At 50.0% G+C, this 22766-nt stretch overlaps 1 protein-coding gene across 8 annotated transcripts in view; it reads right to left on the bottom strand.

The window, feature by feature from the left end:
• Positions 1–22766, bottom strand: part of SIK3 (SIK family kinase 3) — a 250149-nt gene that overhangs the window by 14974 nt on the left and 212409 nt on the right. For 4 of the 8 annotated variants that reach the window (XM_086679042.1, XM_086679040.1, XM_086679041.1 and 1 more), the window contains exons 7-21: positions 20478–20596; positions 19819–19929; positions 19435–19578; positions 18922–18999; positions 18373–18482; positions 16903–17056; positions 16484–16639; positions 13053–13123; positions 10648–10791; positions 6746–6896; positions 5874–5999; positions 5540–5625; positions 4932–5041; positions 3628–3967; positions 2137–3032 (exon numbers count right to left, since the gene is read on the bottom strand). In XM_086679042.1, the coding sequence (XP_086535168.1) occupies positions 2137–3032; positions 3628–3967; positions 4932–5041; positions 5540–5625; positions 5874–5999; positions 6746–6896; positions 10648–10791; positions 13053–13123; positions 16484–16639; positions 16903–17056; positions 18373–18482; positions 18922–18999; positions 19435–19578; positions 19819–19929; positions 20478–20596 (2796 nt within the window). The remainder of the gene's footprint in view (positions 1–2136; positions 3033–3627; positions 3968–4931; positions 5042–5539; positions 5626–5873; positions 6000–6745; positions 6897–10647; positions 10792–13052; positions 13124–16483; positions 16640–16902; positions 17057–18372; positions 18483–18921; positions 19000–19434; positions 19579–19818; positions 19930–20477; positions 20597–22766) is intronic. The other 4 variants (XM_086679043.1, XM_086679045.1, XM_086679044.1 and 1 more) reach the window with 4 other exon arrangements.

The following is a 22766-nucleotide window of genomic DNA, read 5'->3' as shown; positions in this document are numbered from 1 at the left end:
CTCCAGCCAAATGGGAAATTCCTCTCCATCCACCAAGACCCAACTCAAAGAGCACTTAATGCTGGAAACCCCACTCCTCTGACTGAGAACCTTCTGTCCCCCATCTGGTGTTCCCAAAGCTCTCGTACCAGCCAGCTACATTCTGCCTCGCTTTAGGTACCCAGTAGACCAGCACCCCTGGCAAGGGGGGGCGATACTCTGACAATGATGGGATACAGGTGTTAAGCCCCCCTGGCCTTTCTGTACACAGGAGTCACACAGGAGGGAAAACCGAAGAGAAGTTAGCATCTTTGAAGAAAAACATTTCCAAAGGTGTTTTCATACATGGCAACGCAGGCTGGGGGGAGCAGGGGGTTTACACTATTTGCTCCAGCTTCGCTCCTTCCTCATTGCCTTGCACACCAGGACATGCTGGGTCAGCACCTGCTGCAGTGAGCTGAGAGTAACTCTTGGGTTCGGTGCCACTTAACAGCAGTTGACCTTGGGGGCGAATTACATAACCTGTGCCTCATTTGTCTCACTGGTAAAATGGGGACAGGAAGAGCTACTGCCTCATGGGGTTGTTATGAGGATTAAGTGAATTTCCGTACGAATAGCAGTGGGTGTCTGGCACATGGACGACACCGTAGAGATGTTGGCCATTCTCTTTTTTATGCCAAATATAGGATGCTAATCTGGTGAAAGCTTTCCTTCACACAGGAAGCCTTTCCACACTATTCCTGATACTATCACCCTGCCTCTGCTGGAACACTCCCAGTGACAAGAGGCTCCGAGGCGCTAGGGTGGCTTATTCTGGAAAGTTCTTATTACAGTCTTCCCCAGGAGTTGACACTTATTGCAACTTCTATCCTGTTCTTGGTCCTGGCCCGTGATATGGACCCAAAGAGTCTAATCCCTCCTTCCCTCTGATACATACGATGGTTCTCCTTACTCTTTTTTCCCCTAAGCTTAAACATCCCCACCAGGTCTGTTAGCCATTCCACATAGGACCTGGTTCCGGAATCTCCCACAATCCTTTGTCCACCTACAAACACAGCAGCCACAAGTGAATACAGTATGCCTGCCTGATGCAGGCCTCTAAGCTAGATGGCACCCATTTGTTCCAAAGCCCAGGATTTTTAAACTGTCCTATGCAACCACATGGCCACCCCTATCGGTGCATCAATAAGCACAGCCGGGAAGTGCCAAGTCCTCTTCATAAACGGATTCAGAGCCAGGCCTTCTGTCCAACTCTGTGCCATGGAACCTAATTCCCCTAGGAGTTTGTGCATTGACCTTAAAGGACAGGACAGAAGACGCAGGTAGCTCCGAGAGGGGAAGGATGGGGGATCCGCTCGGTTTCAAGGCTCTACCTTTCCTGGATTAACTCATGTCCCATGATCTGTGTGGAGGGGACGGAATCAGGGCAGATTGTTTCTAGGATGCCAACGGAACCAGATTTTCCAAGTATGACCGGTGGCTGGTTATCCTGATCTCCTTCAGGATGGAAACGAACGAACGCACTCATCCATTATATAAAGCGACGTAGGATGATGCACATGGGGCCCCTTACGATGCTGTGATATTCTGTATTCTGCTCACGAATGAGCTGAGCAGAGTAGTAACAACGCCTCGCGTTTACATCATGTTTCGGAGCAGCACGCGCTTCTCTCGTGCGCCATTATTCCTCCTGCCCATTTTTCACAGGTGAGAAAAATATGAACCCAAGGGATTAAGCGACAAGTTATCGCCTTTGTGATAGAGGTGAGTCCAGAACGGAGGTGCTCTTTTGACTCTTGGTCCAACACGACTTACACGAAGTCATACTTCCCCTAGCGCTGGCTGACTGTGTTCCTGAAGACAGGAAATTCTGGATTCCTAGGAGCCATGGTGTGACTAGGGGAAACGGGAACTATTCCCACCGGCTGTGCTATCTAAGTGTTAGTTTTCTATCGCTACCTCTTCATTCTGAAAGCAGACGCCTTACCAAACGGTACCCGTGCCCTGTATATTTCTCCCCTGGAAGGTCCCGAAGGACTTCTCAGGAATTCTTTTCCTCCTAGGAACACAGAGCCCTGGCTGGGAAAAGATACCATCACTGAGTTAAGTGAATGAGGACAGACAGGCCTGGGACTTTTACATCGAAGGGACTCTTACCTCGGCTGGACACCTTGTTTCTACCGAATGCAGCAGGTGGCTGATGCCGGTAGGGATGTACCCCCAATTCCTGTGCGTGGCTCACAGTTCCCAGTAAAGATTCGGGGTCCCCGGGTCCGCCAGTACTCAAGAGTAGGGTGCTGTCACGGCAACCTCTGGTCGCTGTATTGGGGCTCGTCCTGTCTGGAAAGCCATCCTTGGCCGCCTCACAGGGGTCCTCCTCTTCCATGCTCTCCGAGTGCGTGAGCACTGGCTGGTGAGCGTACCCATGGGCCGGGCTGGGGGAGGAAGCCTGAGCCATGCGTTCCTGTGCCCTGATTTGGAGAAGGTGCTGGGGGCTGGTGTGGTGGTGGTGATACGAGTCAGCATTCTGATACGATAAAGCCTGGCGCTCTGTCATATTCTGTCCCCCGAGACCGGGAGCCAGACTCCCAGCGTCCCCCTGGCTCATGTGCCTGAACAGCTCCTGGTACTCCTGCTGCTGCTGCTGCTGCTGCTGCTGCTGCTGCTGCTGCTGCCGCTGCCTTTTAACGAGCTGTGCAAACTCTGCCGGGGGCAGCCGAATGTCCGAGTGGCCGGTGAGTGAGTGCCGGGGGGAGAGCAGTCCTTGGAGGATGTGGGGTACCTGCTGGTGTCGGGTATAGTCTGGCGGCGTGGGGGACAGCAGGGCTTGCTGCAGCGCCGACGTAGTATAGTGCGGTGGCTGCTGATGTGCGCTGGGAGGGAAGGTGGGCGATTGGTCAAGTGGAGGGACTTTCAGGGCTTGGGTTGGAGGGAACCCCACTCCTGTTGAAGGGCTGTAGCTGCTGGGGGAACCCCGGGACTGGTCCGAAAACAGATGGGGGTGTAAATGCGCCTGGTCGTAGTTAGCAGGGGAGAACCGATTCACGTTCAAGCTGCAGACACAAAAGGGAGTGAGTACCAGGCATCCACGTCGCGAGAGCGCTAGACTCCCCCGGGGCCAGCTACCACTCTTCCTCAGCAGGGAGCCCCCGGCACAGAGAACTGGGGTGCGGCAGGGGAGGTGGGCGTGCAGGCCCCACCCCCGCTCATTCGCTTCTCCGGGAACGTCAAGGGACACGGGGTGCTGTGTGCGGAACAGATCCAGCTCCCGCTTGAAGACGGCAACTTGGCCTATTGTACAGCATTATCGGAGCGACTAAAGCACCAATCTCTTAGAGTAAGAGTGGCAGGGAGGGAAAGAAGCCTAAGGAGACAGACAAGGGACAACTGGCATTTTAAGAAATTCCTCTAATAGGGCCATTCTCTTCTTTGCAGACACAGAGGAAGGCAGCTTTGTCATTTTCCTCCTCTGTCAATAAACAGGTTTCAGGTTCACCCCCTAGCCACCCGCCCTGACGTTAGAAAGGGGGAGACGGGCACAGCCCAGCCAGATGAGTTCTCCTCCCCTTCTCCCCTCTCACCCTGCTAAGGGGCTTCCTCCCACCCGGACCACCTAGACAGATGGCTGGTGACTTCAGGCAGCCTCACCTGTGGGCCTCCGCGCTGTCGGCACTCAGCTGCTTGGACAGGGGGCGGTGCCCATAGCTGAAGGCGGCCATCAGGTTGGTACGGTGCTGCATCTGAATCTGACTGGCACTGGGGCTGATGGACATGCCCCGCCCGGCAGAGCCCGCAGTGGCCCCCGGCATGCCTCCGAGCATGTCAACAGGCTCCTGTACTTGGATGGTCACCTGCTGTGACTGGGCGGGCTGCTGTATGCCCAGGCAGGTGAGGGCCATGCTGGGAGGGGGGGAGCAGTTCTCAGGCTGCTGCTGGTAGACAGCACTGCGGGACGGTAAGCCCGGAAACTGGGAGGGCGACGCAGCACCTGGAGAGAGAGGAACCTTAGAGTCACCAAACGCCTGGGCTGCGTGCCAGCTGGAGGCAGCAGGAGCCAATGAGGACACTCAAACCAGATGCCATCTAGATCGGTGCTTCACAAACTTCAGCGTGTGGAAGACTCATCTGGAGGGCTGGGTAAAACACAGATTCCTGGGTCCTACCCCCAGAATCTGTATTTGCAAGTAAGTTGTCTGAGAGCTGGTCCCAGACTATTCTTTGAGTAGCTCTGATCTAGGGCAGTGCTTATCAAACTCACACATACATGCAAATGGCCCAGCGATCTTGCTAAAATGCAGACTGTGATTGAGCAGGCTCGAGATGGGACCTGAGACTCTACTTTTCCTGCTGGTATTGTTGGTCGGGGGACCCCACATTGAGTAGGCAGGGCCCAGAGACCAATTCAGACTCCTCAGGGGATCTACACCGTGTGGCGTTACTTAAGAGACTATCAGTTTGGGCAATACTAAATCCTCAGATCGCCGGTCTCTGAAGACCCATACCAGTTAGGGAACACTCATCTTTCCCTCCTCCTAAACACCCACAAGAGAGGATCCCACACGTGCAACAGAGAACCAAATGGAGGCACGACAATGGGGAAGGTTCTGGTAGCAGCTTTTTATTCGGTAGGGTTGGAGGGGGTTTTATCGAAAATATTAATAACAGTTAACCTTTATCGAGAACTATCTTGTGCCAAAGACTTCTAAGTGCTTTTCAGATTTATTCATTAAATACTATTATTTTCGCTCTTTTACATTTGGAAAAGTGCAGGCATGCAGAAGTTAAGTAACCTATCTGAGGCTGCACAGCTAAGGAGGTGCTGGGACCAGGATTCAAACCAAGGCAGTCTGACTCCAGAGCCTATATATACCCTTAAATCCTATTGCGCTCAACACTAGGACTGATTTTCTCCAGGTGGCTTTTCATGGCTCAGTCTAAGCCCCTGAACTCACCGTGAGACTGGATCATGGCGCCGCTCATGGGGGGAGGACTATTACTGGGTGGTCTGAAGAGATGGTTGTTGGGGTGGCTGGGGGGTGGGCTTGAAGGCTGGATCCGTAACCTTAAAAACAAAACAAAACAAAACAAAAGCAAAAGACAAAACCAGATAAATAAGTAAATTTCCTGAGCTGACAATATAACCCCTGATGTTACTTTCAGTCACAGGATACACATAAGCAGAAACTTTTTTTTTTTTTTTTTTTTTTTAGTTTTGATAAGACTCAGGGCTAGAAAAATATCCATAAACCACCTACCACAGTGTATTTAGGACCCACCCACGTCTTATCTTCCCAGACTTTGCAAAGGGAGGCACAGGTCACAGTGGGCCTGTGTCCGGGCCTGTCTTGCTGCCTGTGGGGCTAAGAAAATGAAGTGGCACAAGGACCAAATAAAGTCAGGATTTCAGGGAGGCAGCTAACGTTTAAGTCGACCTCTCCACTTTTCACATATGTTCTTCCGAGACGAACGCTACAGCCAGTCCAAGTCTCCCATACGAGTCGGGCCAAGGACGGCGAGCCATAGAGACAGCGGCCTGGGCGTGAAACAAGTGCTTCGTTACCTCTGGAGCTGGTGGGTGAGGAGGGCTGGCTGATTTTCACATGCAGCCTGGAGAGGTGGAGAAGGCTGAGGAGGACAGATAGAATCCTAAACATATGGGGGAAAGGAGAAGAAGGACCATGAGCCTGAAGATGAATCGGAGCTGTTCCCAGGAAGGCCAGAAACAGAAACAGCGGTCTGTGACTGAGGTTCATGCTCTGGCGGTTCATCGGAAAGTCTGGTTACCTCTCCTCACACGCGTCAACCACAAACACAGGTCCGCTCTGCCCTGCGTGGCCTCCTCCAAAACCCTCACGCCCCACACAAGCCGGAGAGAGCAGAGAGTGGAGGCCCACCTGGATCTGCTGCTGGAGGATCTGGTGGTGCTGCTCCTGCTGGTACAGCACGTGCTGCTGCTGGGTCTTCTCCAGGGCTCTTTCGTCAACCTGCCCCCCGTACATCTTCTGCAGCTGCTCACACTCCTGAAGGGAAAGGCAGCTCATACAGGTGGGCTGCAACCGGCCCCCCACCCCGCCCCCGCATGCAGCTACGTCGGCAGATGCAGACCTGCCCCCCGAGGTCCTGTGGGCAGAAAAAGCCCCGAGAGAGGACCGGGGTCCTCAGAGAGCAACTAACGCACGTATGCGGGTATTCGTGTACTCAATATATTCACCTTCCGTGTTGGGTGAGTGAACAGAAAAGGCCAAGGGGGCCCGTGTGTGAGAGAGAGCATCCGGTGTGCAATCCGTATACGAAGCACACGTCGCCTGGAGCCTGGTCATCAGAGAGGCAGGAAGGACGGTGGCCCTTCACACAAGCCTGGAGGTACACTTCCTTCCTTTGGGAGCGCCACTCCCTCCCCACTGGAGGGTGTGCTGGGCGGTAACAGCACTGAGCAGGTTCTAGCAACGGCCAGTGCCCAGAAGTCAGGAGCAGAATGCCAAGCTTGCTTAGAGGTATCTTCCCTGGGGCTTCCCACTGAAACCCAAGCCCGGAAGTCCTTCTCTAAATATTACACTGACAGGAGAAAAACCCAGACCCTCGTGGGCTGAGCAAGTTTGATCCTGGGGAAAGCTGTACATACCAGGGAGTAAGCAAAGAGCGTTGGGAAGCTACACGGATCTGAACCTTGACACGAACAGGGCCGAGGTTTGCCACCCCGGTCCTCCACGCTATTGCTCTGCGTTCCCCACGCTTCTCCAGAGGTGCCTGCCGTCTCTCCCATTACCTGCTGCAGCTGTTTGATGCTGCTGCTGTTGGCCAGCTTTTCCAAGTGAGCTTTAAAGGCCTGGATGCTTGCAGCCCCATCTGAGAACCGGCGCACGGGGGAGAAACGCTCCGTGGGGAGGTGCAGGGTGTTGGAGTCCTTGTAGGTAGAGCTAAATACATGGGAAGAGAAGGTCAGGGGCGAGGACTCAGGGCCTTTGACCACATCACCCAGGGACTGCTGTTCCAGAGGAACGCAAAGATGGCTGGCTGCACGTGCAGCCCTGTCTGTGTATTACGCCATTTCCGGGCCATCTCCAGAGGCCAGCCATTTCCCTAGCCTGCTGCCCTTTGCAGAACTCCAGCTGCACGTCTTCCATTTCCACTTACCTTGAGCTGGCTTAATTTCCAAGCCCGGTGAGGTCCTGGAATCAAATACATCCAGTTCTTACAGATACACTAGGTCAGAGAGAAGAGCCTCTCCGTAGCCCTCAGGCCAAGCTGTATGGGGGCTCTTGTTTTCATACTCGGGACTCTCTAGCATCTTTCGAAACCTAAAATTCACCGTCTGACCCGGTTTTCCCTGAGCAGTACTCTCCGCATGACCCGAAGGAAACTACAGTCAGCTTTGTGGCAAAGGCCTGGCTTGGAAGTCATAGGTTCTGTGCCAGAAAGTGGAGGGTGGAGGTTCATGTGGGAGGAAAGTTGAGGGGGGGGCTTCTGATCCCCAGATGGAGACAGCACATTCTTAAGGAATGTGGGCCTCAAGATCCTGCACACGAAACCGGTCAACGCGAATAAGGTTGCCCGCTGTGAAAATTCACTGCCCAGAGCGGCATGCCTCCCCCCAGCCCCCTAACAACAGAGGAATCGTGTGGACTGCCTACAAAACCCCACTGCTCAGTCAGAGCACAGCCAGTATCTCACAGAGAGAAAGAATGACAGCATCAGAGTCAGAAGCTAACACCTTTGTCACCTAATCAGAACGAGATGTTTATGGGTTGAGGTAAGCAGATAAAAGACTGCCCAGGCAGCATTCCAGCAGCTGATGGAGAGGATCAGGGTTTCATGTCCAGGGCGGAGATGGTATCACACTGAACCATGGGTGAAATGCTGTACCGCCTGGCTAGCTGCTCGCTCTGGACTAAAGCAGAACAAGGCTAAGGAAGCAGGGTGAGCAGCGAGCTCAAATACAATGCAGATGGGGAGGGCCTCGGAGGCTCCGATGGCTGCGTGCAGAGCAGTCAGGGGTCCTGGCCGCGGGGGAAAGCCCTCTGCCCTGCCTTCGCGAAGGAGGACTTTGGGGTCAGGCTCCACCCGAAGCTCGGCACGGAGGTGCGCGCAGGACGTGAGCACGGACACACAGGTGTAACACAAGACACGTGACTTTGGCAGACACACTCCAGAGGCAGCAATCACGAAAGCCTCTTTCCAGGAACATCTCAGTACTTCCTAGTCTTGTTTCTACTTCGAGGGTCTGGAGTCAAAGCAGGCAAATAATACTGTTTTCTCCTAAAATCAGAGCCTCAGGCTTTCAATATTTTCTGACACTGGACCCGTTTCGGATTCCCTCAGAAAGCTGTGCTCTTCAGGTGGTGAATACGACCTGACTGCACAAAACCCACTCTCTTCTGTCAGAGTGGCAACTCCCAGGCCCAGGTGTTTCATGACTTTTCCAGAAGCTCAGGACCGACCCAGGTCAGTCCGGCACAGAAACTCGAGAGGGACGGTTCCGATGCAGTTGCTCATTTCGGAAGCACTGACGAGACCGATTTGTGTTTTACTTTTATCAGCAATCACGTTCGAGCTCGGGACAGCCTCCTATGAGGCTGATATTCCCACTACACTTTTCAAACAGGAACTTGGTTCCCCACCTCAAAAAAAAATCCATTCTGTGTTCGTTTTTTAAATTACACTTAAAATAAGTTGTTGTTGTTTTTTTTTAATTTTAAATTATACTTTCAGGATTGAAAAGGTTGAGGAGACCCCTCTTCTGTCCCCACACTGGACTTCATGAATTATACCCCGGAAGAACAGATGTCTATGCTGTTTTTAAGCCATTTCCTCCAGAAAATGAGAGGGACTCAATAATCTGTCTCAGCCGCTCAAGTCCAGTGTTTTACGGCTTTGCAAAGTTTCTCTTTTCCTCTGAAGACCGATTTCGGTCTCTGGTGTTGCCATATTTTTACAGTAACCCCCTCCGCACACACCAGTTTGTATCAGTGCCCCACCTCACACAAGGTGCCACTCATCGAACGTTCATTCCAATTCAAACTCGCTTGACCACAGGAAACCCTTGAAACACTCTACCGAGAGCGTCCACACGAAAGCAGACGGCGGACAGATTTTTCAGTGGGCCAGGCCCTGACAGGGAGCCATGACACAAACGGGGCTGTTGCCACCGTGGCCTTCCTCACTAAACAAGCGTAAACAGGCCCGAGACTCCGCGATAAAGGCTGACTGTGGGGCAGGTGCCGACCTTCACGTTTCCCCACGAAGACTATCTCCTGAGGAGCGCGTTCAATCAAGTCGGGACACCCGACGGACTTCAGCTCAACTGCAGACCCTGACAGAGGCTAAAAAACTGTCAGGCTGTGGAGGCAGGGAGGACAGAAACAAGGAGGAACAAAGAGACAGAGGTTCTGTTAGGTAACAGTGGAGAGCTCAGAGCTGTTGAGAAATCACAGAAAATTTATGGCGGGGGTTGGGGTGGGGTGGGGAGGGGCAGCCCTCCAATAACTACTCCGAGGACCTTTCCGTGCAGTGCCCTCACAGCGCAGGTCCTGAGAGATCCTCCTCGGAACAACACTGTCTCTCCGGGCCAGGGACACCATTCTATTTGAGAGCCGCCATTCCTGCTAGTCCCTACCAGACCATTTTTACGGTTATTCACGGTCGTCTAGAAGAGCTTATCTGCCTTCTCTCAGAGTTGCCAACGCAGCACTGATTATGTCTCGGTCTGCACAGAGTCCACCTGTCCCTGCTGATTGTGTGGACGCCTGACGGGGAGCTAGTCACAATAAAAACACTGTTGTCAAGCTCGCCAGTGTGAGCTGGCGACCAGATTTAATAACAACGCATCCACAAACTTCCTTTCCTTGGAACCCGACTGCTTTTCAACTTTCCCAAGTGAGGCTGCTTTCACCATCCTCCCAACGAGATGGAAATAAAATGAGCTCTAGCAATCGATGGCGGCCTGGGAAGTGTGGCCCATGAGACGGGGGACAGCTCTGGGGTGGACACAGCTAAGAACTGTAGTCGTCGAAGTGTCTGCAGAAGGTAGTCACCTTCTTAAGCCAGAGGCAGGGGTCACTCCCCTGTGCTCCCAGGCTTACTTGTACTCAGTTTTATGACGTTTCCTTGGCCAGGAAGCTTAAGCTTGTTATTTCTTCAAGAGGATGAATTACAAATGTAACAGAGACCTAGTAAAAGATTTCAGCCTTCAGAATATTATTGCAAGAATGACTTCTTGAGCACAACACTCAAGAGAATGCAGTATCTCTGCTCCACCATTCACAAAGGGATGGTCCTTCCTCCATGTCCAAGCTCACTGTTCAGTGGTGACATGGTAAGAAATGCTCAGGCTTTGGAAGGTGACGGGTTACTAAGGGCCCAGTCTATCGATATGGCTACAAATCCTCCCATTTCCAGCTGGCCTCCTTGCAGGTTTCAGGTTCAATCTCATCTCTGAGTCAACACCTAGAATCACGAGAACCAACTGCAGACCATAAACATGTCTACAAGGGAAAGGGAAAGAAGAATCTCGTACTGCCCTGCGCACTGCTTAGTGAAAGGAGCTGAGAAGATGTGAGCTCAGGAGGCTGTTTAAAGCCTCGATGCGGGTCACCGTCACTGGAAGCACAGCAAGGAGGGTGCCTGCCCGATGAGCCTCGAGGAGCTCATGTAGCTCATGTGGCTACTCACCGATGCTGATCAGGTACCAGGTGAGGAGGCCAGACCCGGGAACGGAAAGGCTGCTGTCCTAGCTGCCGCTGTAGGTCCGGTGGGATCTCAGCTGTAGGGTTGGTCATGGCCAGTGTGTGCCTTTTGGACCTATTTGCCAAGTACCTGCAACAGGCAGGAACACATTTCATAGTAAAAAAGACAGACAGGAATGTTCCTCAGCAAGAAGCATCAGAAGTTCATCCAAAGCACTCAGAATGAAATCGTGCCAGAGCTCAGAAAGGGCTCAGCGGCAAACAGATCCCTGGCTGGATGGAAGTGAGACACGTTCAGCTGGCCAACAAAAGCTGGCTTACCGCTGCAGCGGCTGGATTCGGGACCTGAGAGCAGCCACCGAGAGAAGAGAGAAAACAGATGGGAGCTCACAAAGAAGATCGATTTTCCTTACTGCGTGCCATTTGAAAGAAGAATTTGCTTCCCACTTGTTAATTTTATTCCTCTTTGCCCTCCAAATTTCCAAAATCCAAGTCGGAGGAAATGAGCCCTAAGAGTTATTCCTAGAGATGAGCCAAGAGAGATATTCAGAAGGGCTCCATGGAGTCTTTAGATCCCAATGGCCCCTGGGTTTTGAGACTGTCCTCACTTGTAAGTCCTTCCAACTGTGGCTGAGCGCTTTCAAAACCCCCCTTCCCTCCTGCCCCATGACTGTAAGTCAATCATCAGAGAAGAAACGGACATCGTCCCGAGGGAACCACATTCTCTAGAGGATGAAGAAATGAAACCACATGAAATGTTCAGAATTGGTTTTAGGGGAAAAAAAGGCAAGGCAAGAAAAACTCAAGTTTCAAAAGCTTAGGAATTGACAAGCTAATGACTTTTATTCTAATGATCTATTGGATGCACTACTTAGTCAATAGCAAACATAAGCTATGGGCCCCCCTTCATCTAGCTGACGGCTTCCTCCTGTCACTGATGCTCTTCCTGGGTGTGCACAGAAGCATTATCCCTCCCCATTACATCAGCACTGATGGGCTGATGTACCCCATCTAAATACCCTTTAAATGTTGGTCTCGAGAAAAAAGAAGGTGGAGCCAGAGGAAGTAAAATCCAAGACAAAGAAGATAAAGTGATACGCAACTATCTAATTAATTACGTAGAAAGGCAGGAAGTTTCCTAGTTTGTTTGTTTGTTTGTTTGTTTTCCAGGACACCAGCAGGGCCCATCAGCAAACTATAGAAACGACAGCATCAAGAGGGGAAAAAAGAAAAGAAAAAAAAAGGTTACCACAGTTTTTCTTCTATTGGCTGACCTGCCTGCCAACACCCTGTTCTCCACTCTTCTTTCCAAATGGGACCAGCTTCTTTTTGAACAGCAGCTCTCACATACAGAGCTGCTGGGGGTAAGAACAGAGTACTGGCAACTGTCGGGTTCTTAAAAAGTGGTCTTGCTTCCTTCTTAACTACTTTGCCCATTTAAGCTAAAAACAGTTAACGGACTATAGAGTGATTGGTGGTATGTCAACTGGCCCAAGACAAAGCCATCAGCGGTTTCATACCCATTTGATAAAGACACCCAAAGTTTCCCCGAGAGCCCGTGAAAACCATTTTATTTCAACTTCCCTCAAGGGAAAAACGTATAATCTTGAAGGACACCTGTGTTTCTGGGAGAATACATGCTGGATTCTGGTCCAAACCGCCCCCACCCCCGCCCCGGCCCTTCCCGGGAAATAAGAAAGACAATTCCCACGGCGGGGTGGGGGGGCATGCACGGGGCTGCAGACCACGGCTAACGGGGGCTGAGGTAAAGTGAACAGTACAGCACGCCTGATGGTCACTGCCACTCTCTGCGAGTTAGGCATCTCTCAACAAGGTTCTGCAAACAATGGATATCTGCATCTGTCCCTGGCCCGAATCCCATATTCTTTTTTCATGATCTCTTTGTTGGTACAAGGGGATGGAAGAAGCACACGGCAAACAGTACGAGAGGCATTCATTCTCCTGGAAAGGAAGAGTCCATGCCAGAGGTCCATGGCCACACTAGCTAGGATCACTGTCATCCCAGATCGCCAATTCCTTTTCAGTAAACAGTTCTTGGCAGGTAGGAGCAGGCTTTGCGCCTGGTGAATACTATCAGAGTTGCAAATATGAAGGCAGGGGGCAAGTAAGGAAGGAGGGAGGAGAGAAAAAGTTCTTATGGTTATTGCTGTCACTTAGGGGACTTCCAGTGGTGCTTACAGAAATGACATTTTCTGGGTAGTCTTCTGTTACTTCCATGAGGGGAGGAACATGCCATCTGGCTTGAGCAAAGAGACCACACAAATGTTGAAGCTGAACTGTACCACCTCCTTGGGCAGAGGTGACCTTTCGTTGGTTGCAGGGGGAGCCTGCCCAAGGACGCTCTGCGAGCACTGCCAGATGTCACATTACCTCTGCACAGCTTCCTGGTCTGGCTCCCCATCTGAGCTCTCCTCGTCCACAGGGGTAACTGCCGGCGCTGCCTGGAGAGAGACAGGAAGGAAAAGCTCAAGGTGGCGCTTCTTCCGTAGGAGCTCTTATTCTAGAAACCGGACGTGGGACAGGCCTTTCTGTTCATTTTCTTATTTACGAAACTTTCCCAGGACCCCTGGGTTATACAGGACTTTCACAGGCCCTTCTAGCGTTCCATTTTTACCTCGCTCGGGTGGTTTTAATTTCTTCCTCTGAGTCATCTTCATTCATTCATTTATTCATCCAACAAAGAGCTGAATGCCTACTATGTTCCAGGATAAAATGTGAATTCACAAATACAGTTCTTGCCCTCATTTTACAGTCCAGTGGAGGACAGAGACAAGTAAACAGATAATTACAGATCAGCATGCCCAAGTCCTCTAACGGCATCTCGGGGGAATGTAACACTTCATCTGAGACCCGAAGGGTAGACAGGAGCTGGCCGCGCATGGAGGAAAAGGGTCACAGCCTTCGGGGTTTCTAGGCTGAGAGAAAAGAGCAGGCCTGCAGGTGTCTGAGGACCTGAAAATACAGTAGAAGCTTGTTTACCTGGAATGTCTAGGCACTGACCTGTTGTTTCATATTAATGTTATCACCAGTGTTCAGATGTCTCTAGTGCCAGAAAAGCGTGATGGTTTTTTTTTTTTTTTTTAAATTTTTTTTTTTTCAATGTTTATTTATTTTTGGGACAGAGAGAGACAGAGCATGAACGGGGGAGGGGCAGAGAGAGAGAGGGAGACACAGAATCGGAAACAGGCTCCAGGCTCTGAGCCATCAGCCCAGAGCCCGACGCGGGGCTCGAACTCATGGACCGCGAGATCGTGACCTGGCTGAAGTCGGACGCTTAACCGACTGCGCCACCCAGGCGCCCCAAGCGTGATGGTTTTTTAACAGCACATTTTAGTACACATATAATTGTGCAGTTGCGATTCAATGCTTGAAAACAGCTGCCACCCACCCAAACACACACGTGCATTGAGAACCACCACGATGCACGCATTATTGTGACGTCCTCATCTACATGAGGATGGGAGTGCTGAACATCCTTCATAGCTCCTCACAGCCTGGTGACTCTCATAATCACCATACTTGAGGCACTAGAGCAAAATGTCATACTTCCATTATCACAAAAGAGCCTTTTTTTTTTTTTTTCCTTAATGGACGATCACAACAAAACAAAACAAAAACTTTGGGAGTAATTCCAATGTTTAAATACTGCTAGGGTGTTCAGATCCCTTACTATAGTTCCTTGAGGCTGGAGTGAACAGGGTTAGGCAGGAAGTGGCCATGGATGAGGCAGGAGAGGGATACGGTGGCCAGTTATAAATGGCCTGGAATACCACATTAAGAAGTATATTTTGAGGAGCGGCAGCGGCGAATCACTAAAGGATTTCAGGCAGGGACATGATGTTAATAAAATTTGTACTCTAGAAAGCTAGCTTGCTCGAGTTGCATTGTGAGAAGGGCTGGTGGTGGGGATTAGGGGACAAGACCGGAGGCAAGGAAGCTAGTTAGGAGGCCACTGTGTCAATCTCGGCAAAGGAAGACAGCGACTTCCGGAAGGAGCGGTGGAGGACGGAAGTAAGGCACTGGATAATTGACTTGATACAGGGATGAGGGAGAGGGAAGAGTTAAGACAGATCCCACATTTCTAGCTTGTGTAACCAGGAGAACAACAGTGCCAGTCACTGTCACCCAGGAGGAGAAACAGGTTACACGCAGTCATTTGAGGACATGTCGAATTAAAATTGTGAGGACTTCTGGGATAACCAACTAAATCTCTGCCGGAGGCAGTCAGCTGTGCGAAGTGGACAATGCAGAAGAGAAGAGGGTTCTGAGCTGAAGAATCACTCGGTAACTGAGATTATGCGAGTGGACAAGATCATCCAGAGAGAGTGTGTAAAATGAGATGGAAAGAGGGCCTAAGATAAAATGTGGGTTTCACGGACTTTAAGGAACAAGCAGAAAAAGGAACCAGAAAAGGAGAGGCAGGAAGAAAATGAGAATGTAGTATCACAGAAGCCAAAAGAAGACAGTATTTTAAAGAGAAAAAAATGGTCAGCGGTGACTAATACGGTTGGAAGATCCAAAAAGATAAAGATTAAAAATGCCCACCAGATCTATCAACAAAAGTTTGTTAGTGACCTTGGCAAAAAGTTACAGTGGACAGAGTATGTCACTCTACCTCCCACAGAGCTGTTCCCGATCCTTCATAACCTACATTGTTCTTGTCCTTCCCTGAATGCCTCTGCCACAGCCTAGTCCACAACACTCACTCTGGCACTTAATCACACATGGCTTTTTACTATTATTCCGACACTTCACATATGTTGATCCTTCCTTTTCCCGATAGCCCTGTTACTGGAAGTGTGGCCCACGGACCCGTGTGGGTCCACAAAGTGTTTTGTTACCAATCCATGGTAAAGTTAGTACAGAAATAAAGAGTAAGCTTTTAGAAACCTTTAGAGCAATTTAACAGAGCAATTCTGTCTGTTGACAATCTAGCCTTGTATGGTGTATGTTTTAAAATTGTTATTTCTCTGATCATTCACTTCTTTGTATTTTACAAAGGTATTAATCCCATGATGGATTGAAGGGGGAAAAAGGTCCTCAGCAAGAGTTATGTTGAGAAGCACAGCCCTAAAAACCTAGTAAGGGCTATGGATGTAATTAGCACCCAATCATGGGGTGCTGTAGGACTGAACGGATGAATGAAAGAATGAGTTTACCTACGACAGGAAAATAACCAGAACCCAGGGAAGGAAAAGAATCTTTGAAGGTTACCATTATGTGTGCGTGCGTGCGTCTCTCTATATACATATAAAATAAAAAAGATGGGGCTGAGAGATACCAACTGACTAGGTTAGAGTTTATGGAAGCCAAATAATTGACTAACCCAGGTCGTACCGAAAATGTGAAGTAGTGTTAATCAAGGAGAGAGGGCTGGTGACAAGATAATCTTGCAAGCCAGGGTAAAGGGCAGTGCATTCTAGAGAAAACGGTTAGGCGCCGCCCTCTGGCAGGGAGGAGTCACGGGGCGAGGGCTGTGTAAGTCAGGCCACTGCGACTCACTGTGGCCTGCGAGGCTGTGGCAGCACTCAAGGTGGGTGGGTGGGGGGGCCTGTAAGTGGCCCACTGAGGAAACAGGCTTCAGCGTAGTAACTCTTTGGTTAAGTAAAGGAGTTCGCCACACGTTAAGTCTGGAAAATCCTACAAGCCTGAAGAGAATGGGAATACGCTGAGCATCAGACGTTAGAGGAAGAGGACATTCCAATATTTAGGTTGGTGACCTTGGGTTCCCAGCCGTAGGCCCGCAACTTCTTTATCAAAAGTCTCTGAGAAAGTCGGTCGGGCCCTGTGCCGCTACTCACTGGTGTCATGGTGACAAGCGGGGAGGGTCCCCGTGGGCGCTTCAGCAGCTGCTGGGCATGTAGTTGGATGTTGGCTCCTCCATCCGATGCCCTCCGGCCGAGGGGGCCCATTCCATTCAGCAGCTGTAGGGTGGGAGGCTGTAAGAGGGACTGCTCCTGTCGCAAGTACAAGTGGGCAGGACAGAGCGGTGAGAGGGGAAAGGGGGAGGGAGAAAAGACCAGTACTCTGGCCCACTGAAATGAGGGGATCCTTCAAGTACGTACAGACTGATCCTCCCTGTCACCCAAGCTGCTGTGCAAGAGAAATCAGCCTTCGCTATAAGGATACCCTTAAATCCTGGGCGAGGTCCCTCAAAGGCTCTCAGAGGAAGCTCAAATGTGTTTCTCCACGGGGCAAGTCCTCTCCCACATCCAGGTACCTTGTACTCAAGCTGTCCAGTTGGTTGCAAGTTTTGTATGGGCAGCAGGTTGTGCATGAAGTTCATGTTAGTGGCCACCTGCAGGAATGGGGCCTGAGGGTTGACTCCAGGAAAACCAGGCAGGAGCTTCTGCAGGTCTTCCATAACTTCCGTGCTGGAAGGAAACAGGATGACAGAGGAGGTGGGTTAATGCTCTTACTCGGATCCCCAAACTGATGACACTACTAAGTTCAGCACAACATATTTTACTTCTCTCCTTTCCTCCTCAATTTGTACTTCTAAGGCCCCAAAGCAAGGAGAAGCCTAGTGTATGGAATCTGGCTCTCTGCCATTCTACTGTTAGGGACTGGGGCTTGCTATTCTTCATTGACCTCTCATGTACAACCAATAGCTTTGAGCCAAGAGGAAATAGTGGCACCGGTCCAGTTCGGGTTTTCAAAGCCTGGAGGTGAACAGCAAGTTTCTGGAGGACACAGACCATCCACTGAAACAATGGCTTCCCGAAGTAGCAACTGATTCACCAGGGAAAGAATGTAATTACTCCTGTCAGTGCCTGATGGGACAGATAAGTAGTGGATGTGCAGGGCTCTCATGCTCCAACAGTGAGGTTTACAGCATGCTTTCAAATAAGAGATCTTTCCACTGACAGAGTGACACAGGACTCCACCCCTCTGCAGCTGACAGTCTTCGTAGCCAGAATGTTCCCCTGTTGCCTGTTTGATCACAGGCCGAGAATGAGAAACGTAAAGCAAGCAATCAGCAGGCCTCGGGAGGCTTTTTTGGAAATCGCTCAGAGGAAAAAGGAATTCATAAGAACACTAGCTTTGCCCCTAATTGAACTCTCAAGAGAACTCTTGCTCTAACCTCCCCTTCCCAACAGAGTAGAGGAAATATCCAGAAAAGAGGTAAGGCTATTTTTAACGTTGAAAGTCTTCAAATGCAGAACAAACACAGACAGAGCCAGCCTTCGGTACATTTCCCCTTGTGAGGGCATCATGTTAAAGGACTGTTTGGGGAAAATGTTTTGGGAAACTGGTACTTATTTGGTATGGTTTTGGATTCTTGTTCACTTAGTTTAATTCTTAACTTACATAAATTACGCCGTATCATTAGTCATCCCTTCCTAGTTGAGTTTTACATTAGAACATGTAGTAAACAACATCTCTGAAAGACGTCAAACTCAGATGAATTTTAAGGGGTACTTTTATTTGACTTAGAGCCAAGTCAATGTGATGACTGTGATGACTCACAGCCATCTGTGAGCCAAGATGCTACCATGCTCTTCACCAAAGTATTGTGATCAATTGACGTGATGACGGCCATCGGCCTACCACGTATCTACCAGGGACACTGAACTGGGTACATACATGTCTTGGCCACTGGATTCGATCTCATCTGGGAAACACAATGAAGCAGGAAAAAGGAACCATGATAGGAACTCAGAGTCAGGGCTGTTGGCCAGATACTCACCGTGGGTCAGCCACACCCACTGTGTGCCTCCTCATTGACAAATAGCGGACCAACGCTTCAGGGGAGGGCTCTTCACCCTCATCACTGTCCAAGTTCAATGTCCCATCCGGCTGTGGTGGAAAGAAATACAATCAAATCAGAAATCAAAAGTAAGTCAAAACAAATAATTAATTAAAAAAGATTTTTAAGCTTATTTATTTATTTTGAGGGAGGGAGGGAGGGACAGAGAGAGAGAGAGAGAGAGAGCGAGCGAGCATGCAGGGAGGGGCAAAGAAAGGGAGAGAGAGAATCCCAAATAGGTTCTGCGCTGTCAGTGTGGAGCCCGATGTGGGGCTGTGAGATTGTGACCTGAGCCAAAACCAAGAGTCAGATGCTTAACCAACTGAGCCACCCACGCGCACCGCACCCCCCCCCCCCAAATTTTTTTAATTAAAAAAAAAAAGAAAAAAAAGAAATGAAAGGTAATTCTAAATAAGAAGCCAGGAAAAGCAGCAAAAATATGGGGAAGAAAATGGTTTGGGCTGACACCCATCAGAGGTCACTACTCGCCTCCACAATCTGGTTCTCAGGGTTGATTAGCTGCACCTGGGGAACGCTGATGTTCATGGTGGCACCGGCCTGCTCCGCCTGGAAAGTGGTACATATGTATATACCCTTACCTCAAGTGCTAGAGGGAAACAACAATGGTCTTTCAAAGGATTCTTGATTGCTAAAGTCTATGTTTCTACCTCTGAGTCTTTGGCTCTTCTGCCCTTAGGAGCTACAACAAGGAAGCATTCTTTAGAGAAAATAGTCTCTCTCAATGATTGACTGTTTCTTAAAAAAAAAAAAAAAAAAAAAAAAAAGTAACTCTTGTTGTCCATCCTGAGTACTGGAATATCTTTCCATCCTCTCTGTCAAAGAAAGGTTCTGACCTCCGCTTGACAAGGAAGAGATGACAGACGGGAGGGGATGGAGGTAAGGAAGAACAGGTAACTCTCTTAGACTTAGTGAGCAGTGGGTACCCATCCCTCCTCCCCTGTGTTACTTGTCCTGAATCAGGTCACTGAAGCTATTGCCCACCTGGACATTGACTGGTGCTTGAAAGGCCATGGCACGGGGCAAGCTAGGAGGCGCTCCGACACGCAGGGTTTTGTGTCTCTTATGTCGATCACATAGCAGGCTGTAGATTGCACTATAGTGATCGTAGGCATCCGATCTTAATGACTAACAAGAGAGAAGGGAAAAGAGTAGAAAACCCTGGTGAAATGGCATGTCAGTAACCAAAACCCTTTCAATGGTACAGGAGAAGACCAAGCATCTCCTGGTCAAGGCTCACTGAGGGGCAGAGGAAGAACAGGAAGAAAACAAACAGACTAAAGTTCCCAGGGAGGAGAAAACGTGGAAAGGGCAGGACAGAGGGAAAGCGGCTACACTTTACTTTGTTCTCCACTCCTTTAGAGATACCTGTAGTGTCCGCTCTTTGTCCAGTCCCATGTCCTCCATGGCCAAGAGGACTTCCTCATTCAGGGGATCAATCTGTCTCTCTTCCTTTAATTGCTGGCATTCAGCTATTAACTGTAACATTAAAAAAAGGCAAGCTATCAAAGCCCCAACTCACCATGTCAAGATGGCATACCGTATATAATAAACAGGCTGTTCCATGCCCCCTAGCTTGGGATATTTTTGGCCTCAGACAACCCTGAGCAAGCAAGTCCTAGATACTCAGCTGTAGGCAGACAAGATCTCCATTTTCCTGAGGTCCTTTGGGATGGCCATAACGGTTTAAATAAAGGTATGCCACAGAAGCCACCGAACCGAACACACAGACAAGAGGAAGGAGATACCCCATGGTAGAGGAGCAGCCAGAAATGTGCGCTGTTTCGACAGCCAAGGAGGGACTATGATTTGGGGACAAGCAGGAGGGACTGGTATCACTCTTCTCCAACAACTCAGCTGGTTAAAAATTCCCTCTTGCTGGCATGCATCCCTTGCTGCTTGAGTAGCACACAGTAGTCTGTTCCCAGCACCCATCTTTTTGGGTCCTGGCCTGATGACGATCCCGGGCAAGAGGGACGGCTGGGGCTCTGAGAGGAGCTTCCTGAGGCAAGCGGCACCCAGCTCACCCTGTCAAAGTTGGGGTCGGCGTCCCCTAGCTTCATCCACTTGTGCTTGCAGATCTGCTCCATCGAGAGGCGTTTACTGGGGTCTAACACCAGCATGTGGCGGATCAGGTGCTCACACTCTGCAACAGACAAGAAGAGCCTCAGTCTCTTGTTCAGTCCCTTGCTCAGTCTCAACAAGGGAGGTACCCATGCAGCCGAGGAGCTCGGGGCAAGGCAAGGCAAGCAGACGGACTTTCCAGCTCCTTGCTTCCAATTTGTCTCTCTTGCTCCTTACGTCACCACTTACTCCACAAGGGACTGGGCAAAGGCAGGAAGAGGCGGAGGAAAGAGGCAGTGGGGTTAATACCTTCGTTAAAAGTCTGCCCAGACAGTCTAGGGATAATCCATGAGTTTCATTTGTTTATATGATGTACAGCCCCACTTGACACAATTAATGAATAATGGAGTGTCCTCTAAAGAGATACAGTATCTTACAAAGCTCTCAAAACATTTAGTTCTACCTTCCTATATATATTACTACGTGCATACTAATGCTTCTGGCGTGGTGTCCAGAGCGCTCTTCCAACCTCAAACTCTAAATTTCCAGTGGTCCAAGGTGTCGGAGGAGAGGCACAGGACGCTCCCTACCCCACACAGGGACTCTGTTGCTTGCCTTACTTATCATCTTCTCGATGTTTACTTAAACACTCACAAGGGCACACAACTGGGCTCGGAACTATGGAGATTCAGGTGAGTATTTTCTTGGATGGCTCATACTACATATTATGTTACAGAAAGTGCAACGGACTCACAATCAAGGAACCTGTATTCTGATTTCAAAACCACCCTCTAAGTTTTGTCATCCGCAAGCTGGGGGTATCGAGGATGACGCGGGAGTAGTGCCTGTGTCGAAGACGGCGGCGGTGATAAGAAGAGCAGTACTAACACACGGTCTCTGGAGCCTGGAACAACTCCTCTCCTCTCACCTCATCCCCACAGCAGACCTAAGCAGGAAGGCACTATCGTCACTGCTGTTTTAGAGATGGTAAAACACAGGCACGGAGAAGTCAAGACACGTGGCCAAGATCACAGTGAGTCAGATCCCAAAGCTGAGAGTCTGATGCTTCGGCTGGCGCCCTTTAACCACGCGCCATGCTGCCTCTGGACTGCGCATGGCTGTGGACGGGACCCCAGCTCCTGAGCCATTCATTGAACATCCTCGTCCAGGCTACCACCATCTCTTGCTTAGACTCCTGCAAAAGTCTCCTAGCTGGTCTTTCCACTTCCACCCTTGCTCCCTGACAATTTGGTCTCCAGGGAGAAGCAAAGGGCCTGTGTCTAAGACGTAAATCTGAGCTAGCATGACCTCGCCTACAACTTTCCAGTCTCTTCCCACAACCAGAGAATGAAGTCCAAAGTCCTGGACCCAGAGGCCACCATCTCTGCCCCTGGCCTCACATTCTGCCACACTCCCTCTGCTCACGGAGCTCCAGCGGCACCGGCAATCTCTCTGGGCCGTGCCTGTGCTTAGCACACTCCCCACGGTAGCCTTTGCACTTGCTGCTTCCTTGGACCTTCACACCGCTGGCTCCTTGCCACTCAGGAGAGAACTTAAATGCCACTTGCTCAGAGAGTTCTTCCCTGGCCACCAACTCAGTCTAAAGTGGGCCTCCGGTCACTCCAGTCCACCACACGAATTCCCTCCACACAAATGACTTCTTCTGAAACCACCTTATTTACTTCTTTGTTGTCCAGCTACCCCGACCACAGTGTGAGGCCCAGGTCTTTCTTAGCGATGTTTCCAGTATCAAACCCCCAATAGCAGAGATGGTTTTTATACCTAAAAGGAGCTGAATCAATAGCTATGGAGTATATGAATATTTATGGAAATCCTAATCAAACAAGGTTATGTTTGTGAAAATGCTTTTTAAAACTATAGTTCTGGGGAGGGGAGTGAGGAGGTGGATGAAATAGAGGAAGGGGGATAAAAGGCACAAATTTCCAGTTATAAAATAAGTAGGAAGCAAAGAAGCAATATGCAGCATTGGGAGTATAGGTAATGATAGTGTTACAACTTTAGGGGCACCTGGCTGGCTCAGTCAGAAGAGCGAGCGACTCTTAATCTCAGGGTTGGGAGTTCGAGCCCCACGCTGGGTGTGAAGATTACTTAAATAAATTAAAACTTCAAAAACACAGCGTAGCAACTTCACAGGGTCACAGATGGTAGGCAGCTAGATTTCTTGTGGTCACTGGTAATGCACACAAATGCTGAATCACTATGTTGTACTCCTGAAACTACTACAGTATTAT

The sequence above is a fragment of the Puma concolor genome, chromosome D1, assembly GCF_028749965.1.
Source record: "Puma concolor isolate L17-30 chromosome D1, mPumCon1.1.hap2, whole genome shotgun sequence".
NCBI classification, from domain to species: Eukaryota; Metazoa; Chordata; class Mammalia; order Carnivora; family Felidae; genus Puma; species Puma concolor.
Note: the sequence above shows the minus strand (reverse complement) of the source record. Positions and strands in the feature narration are given on the sequence as shown.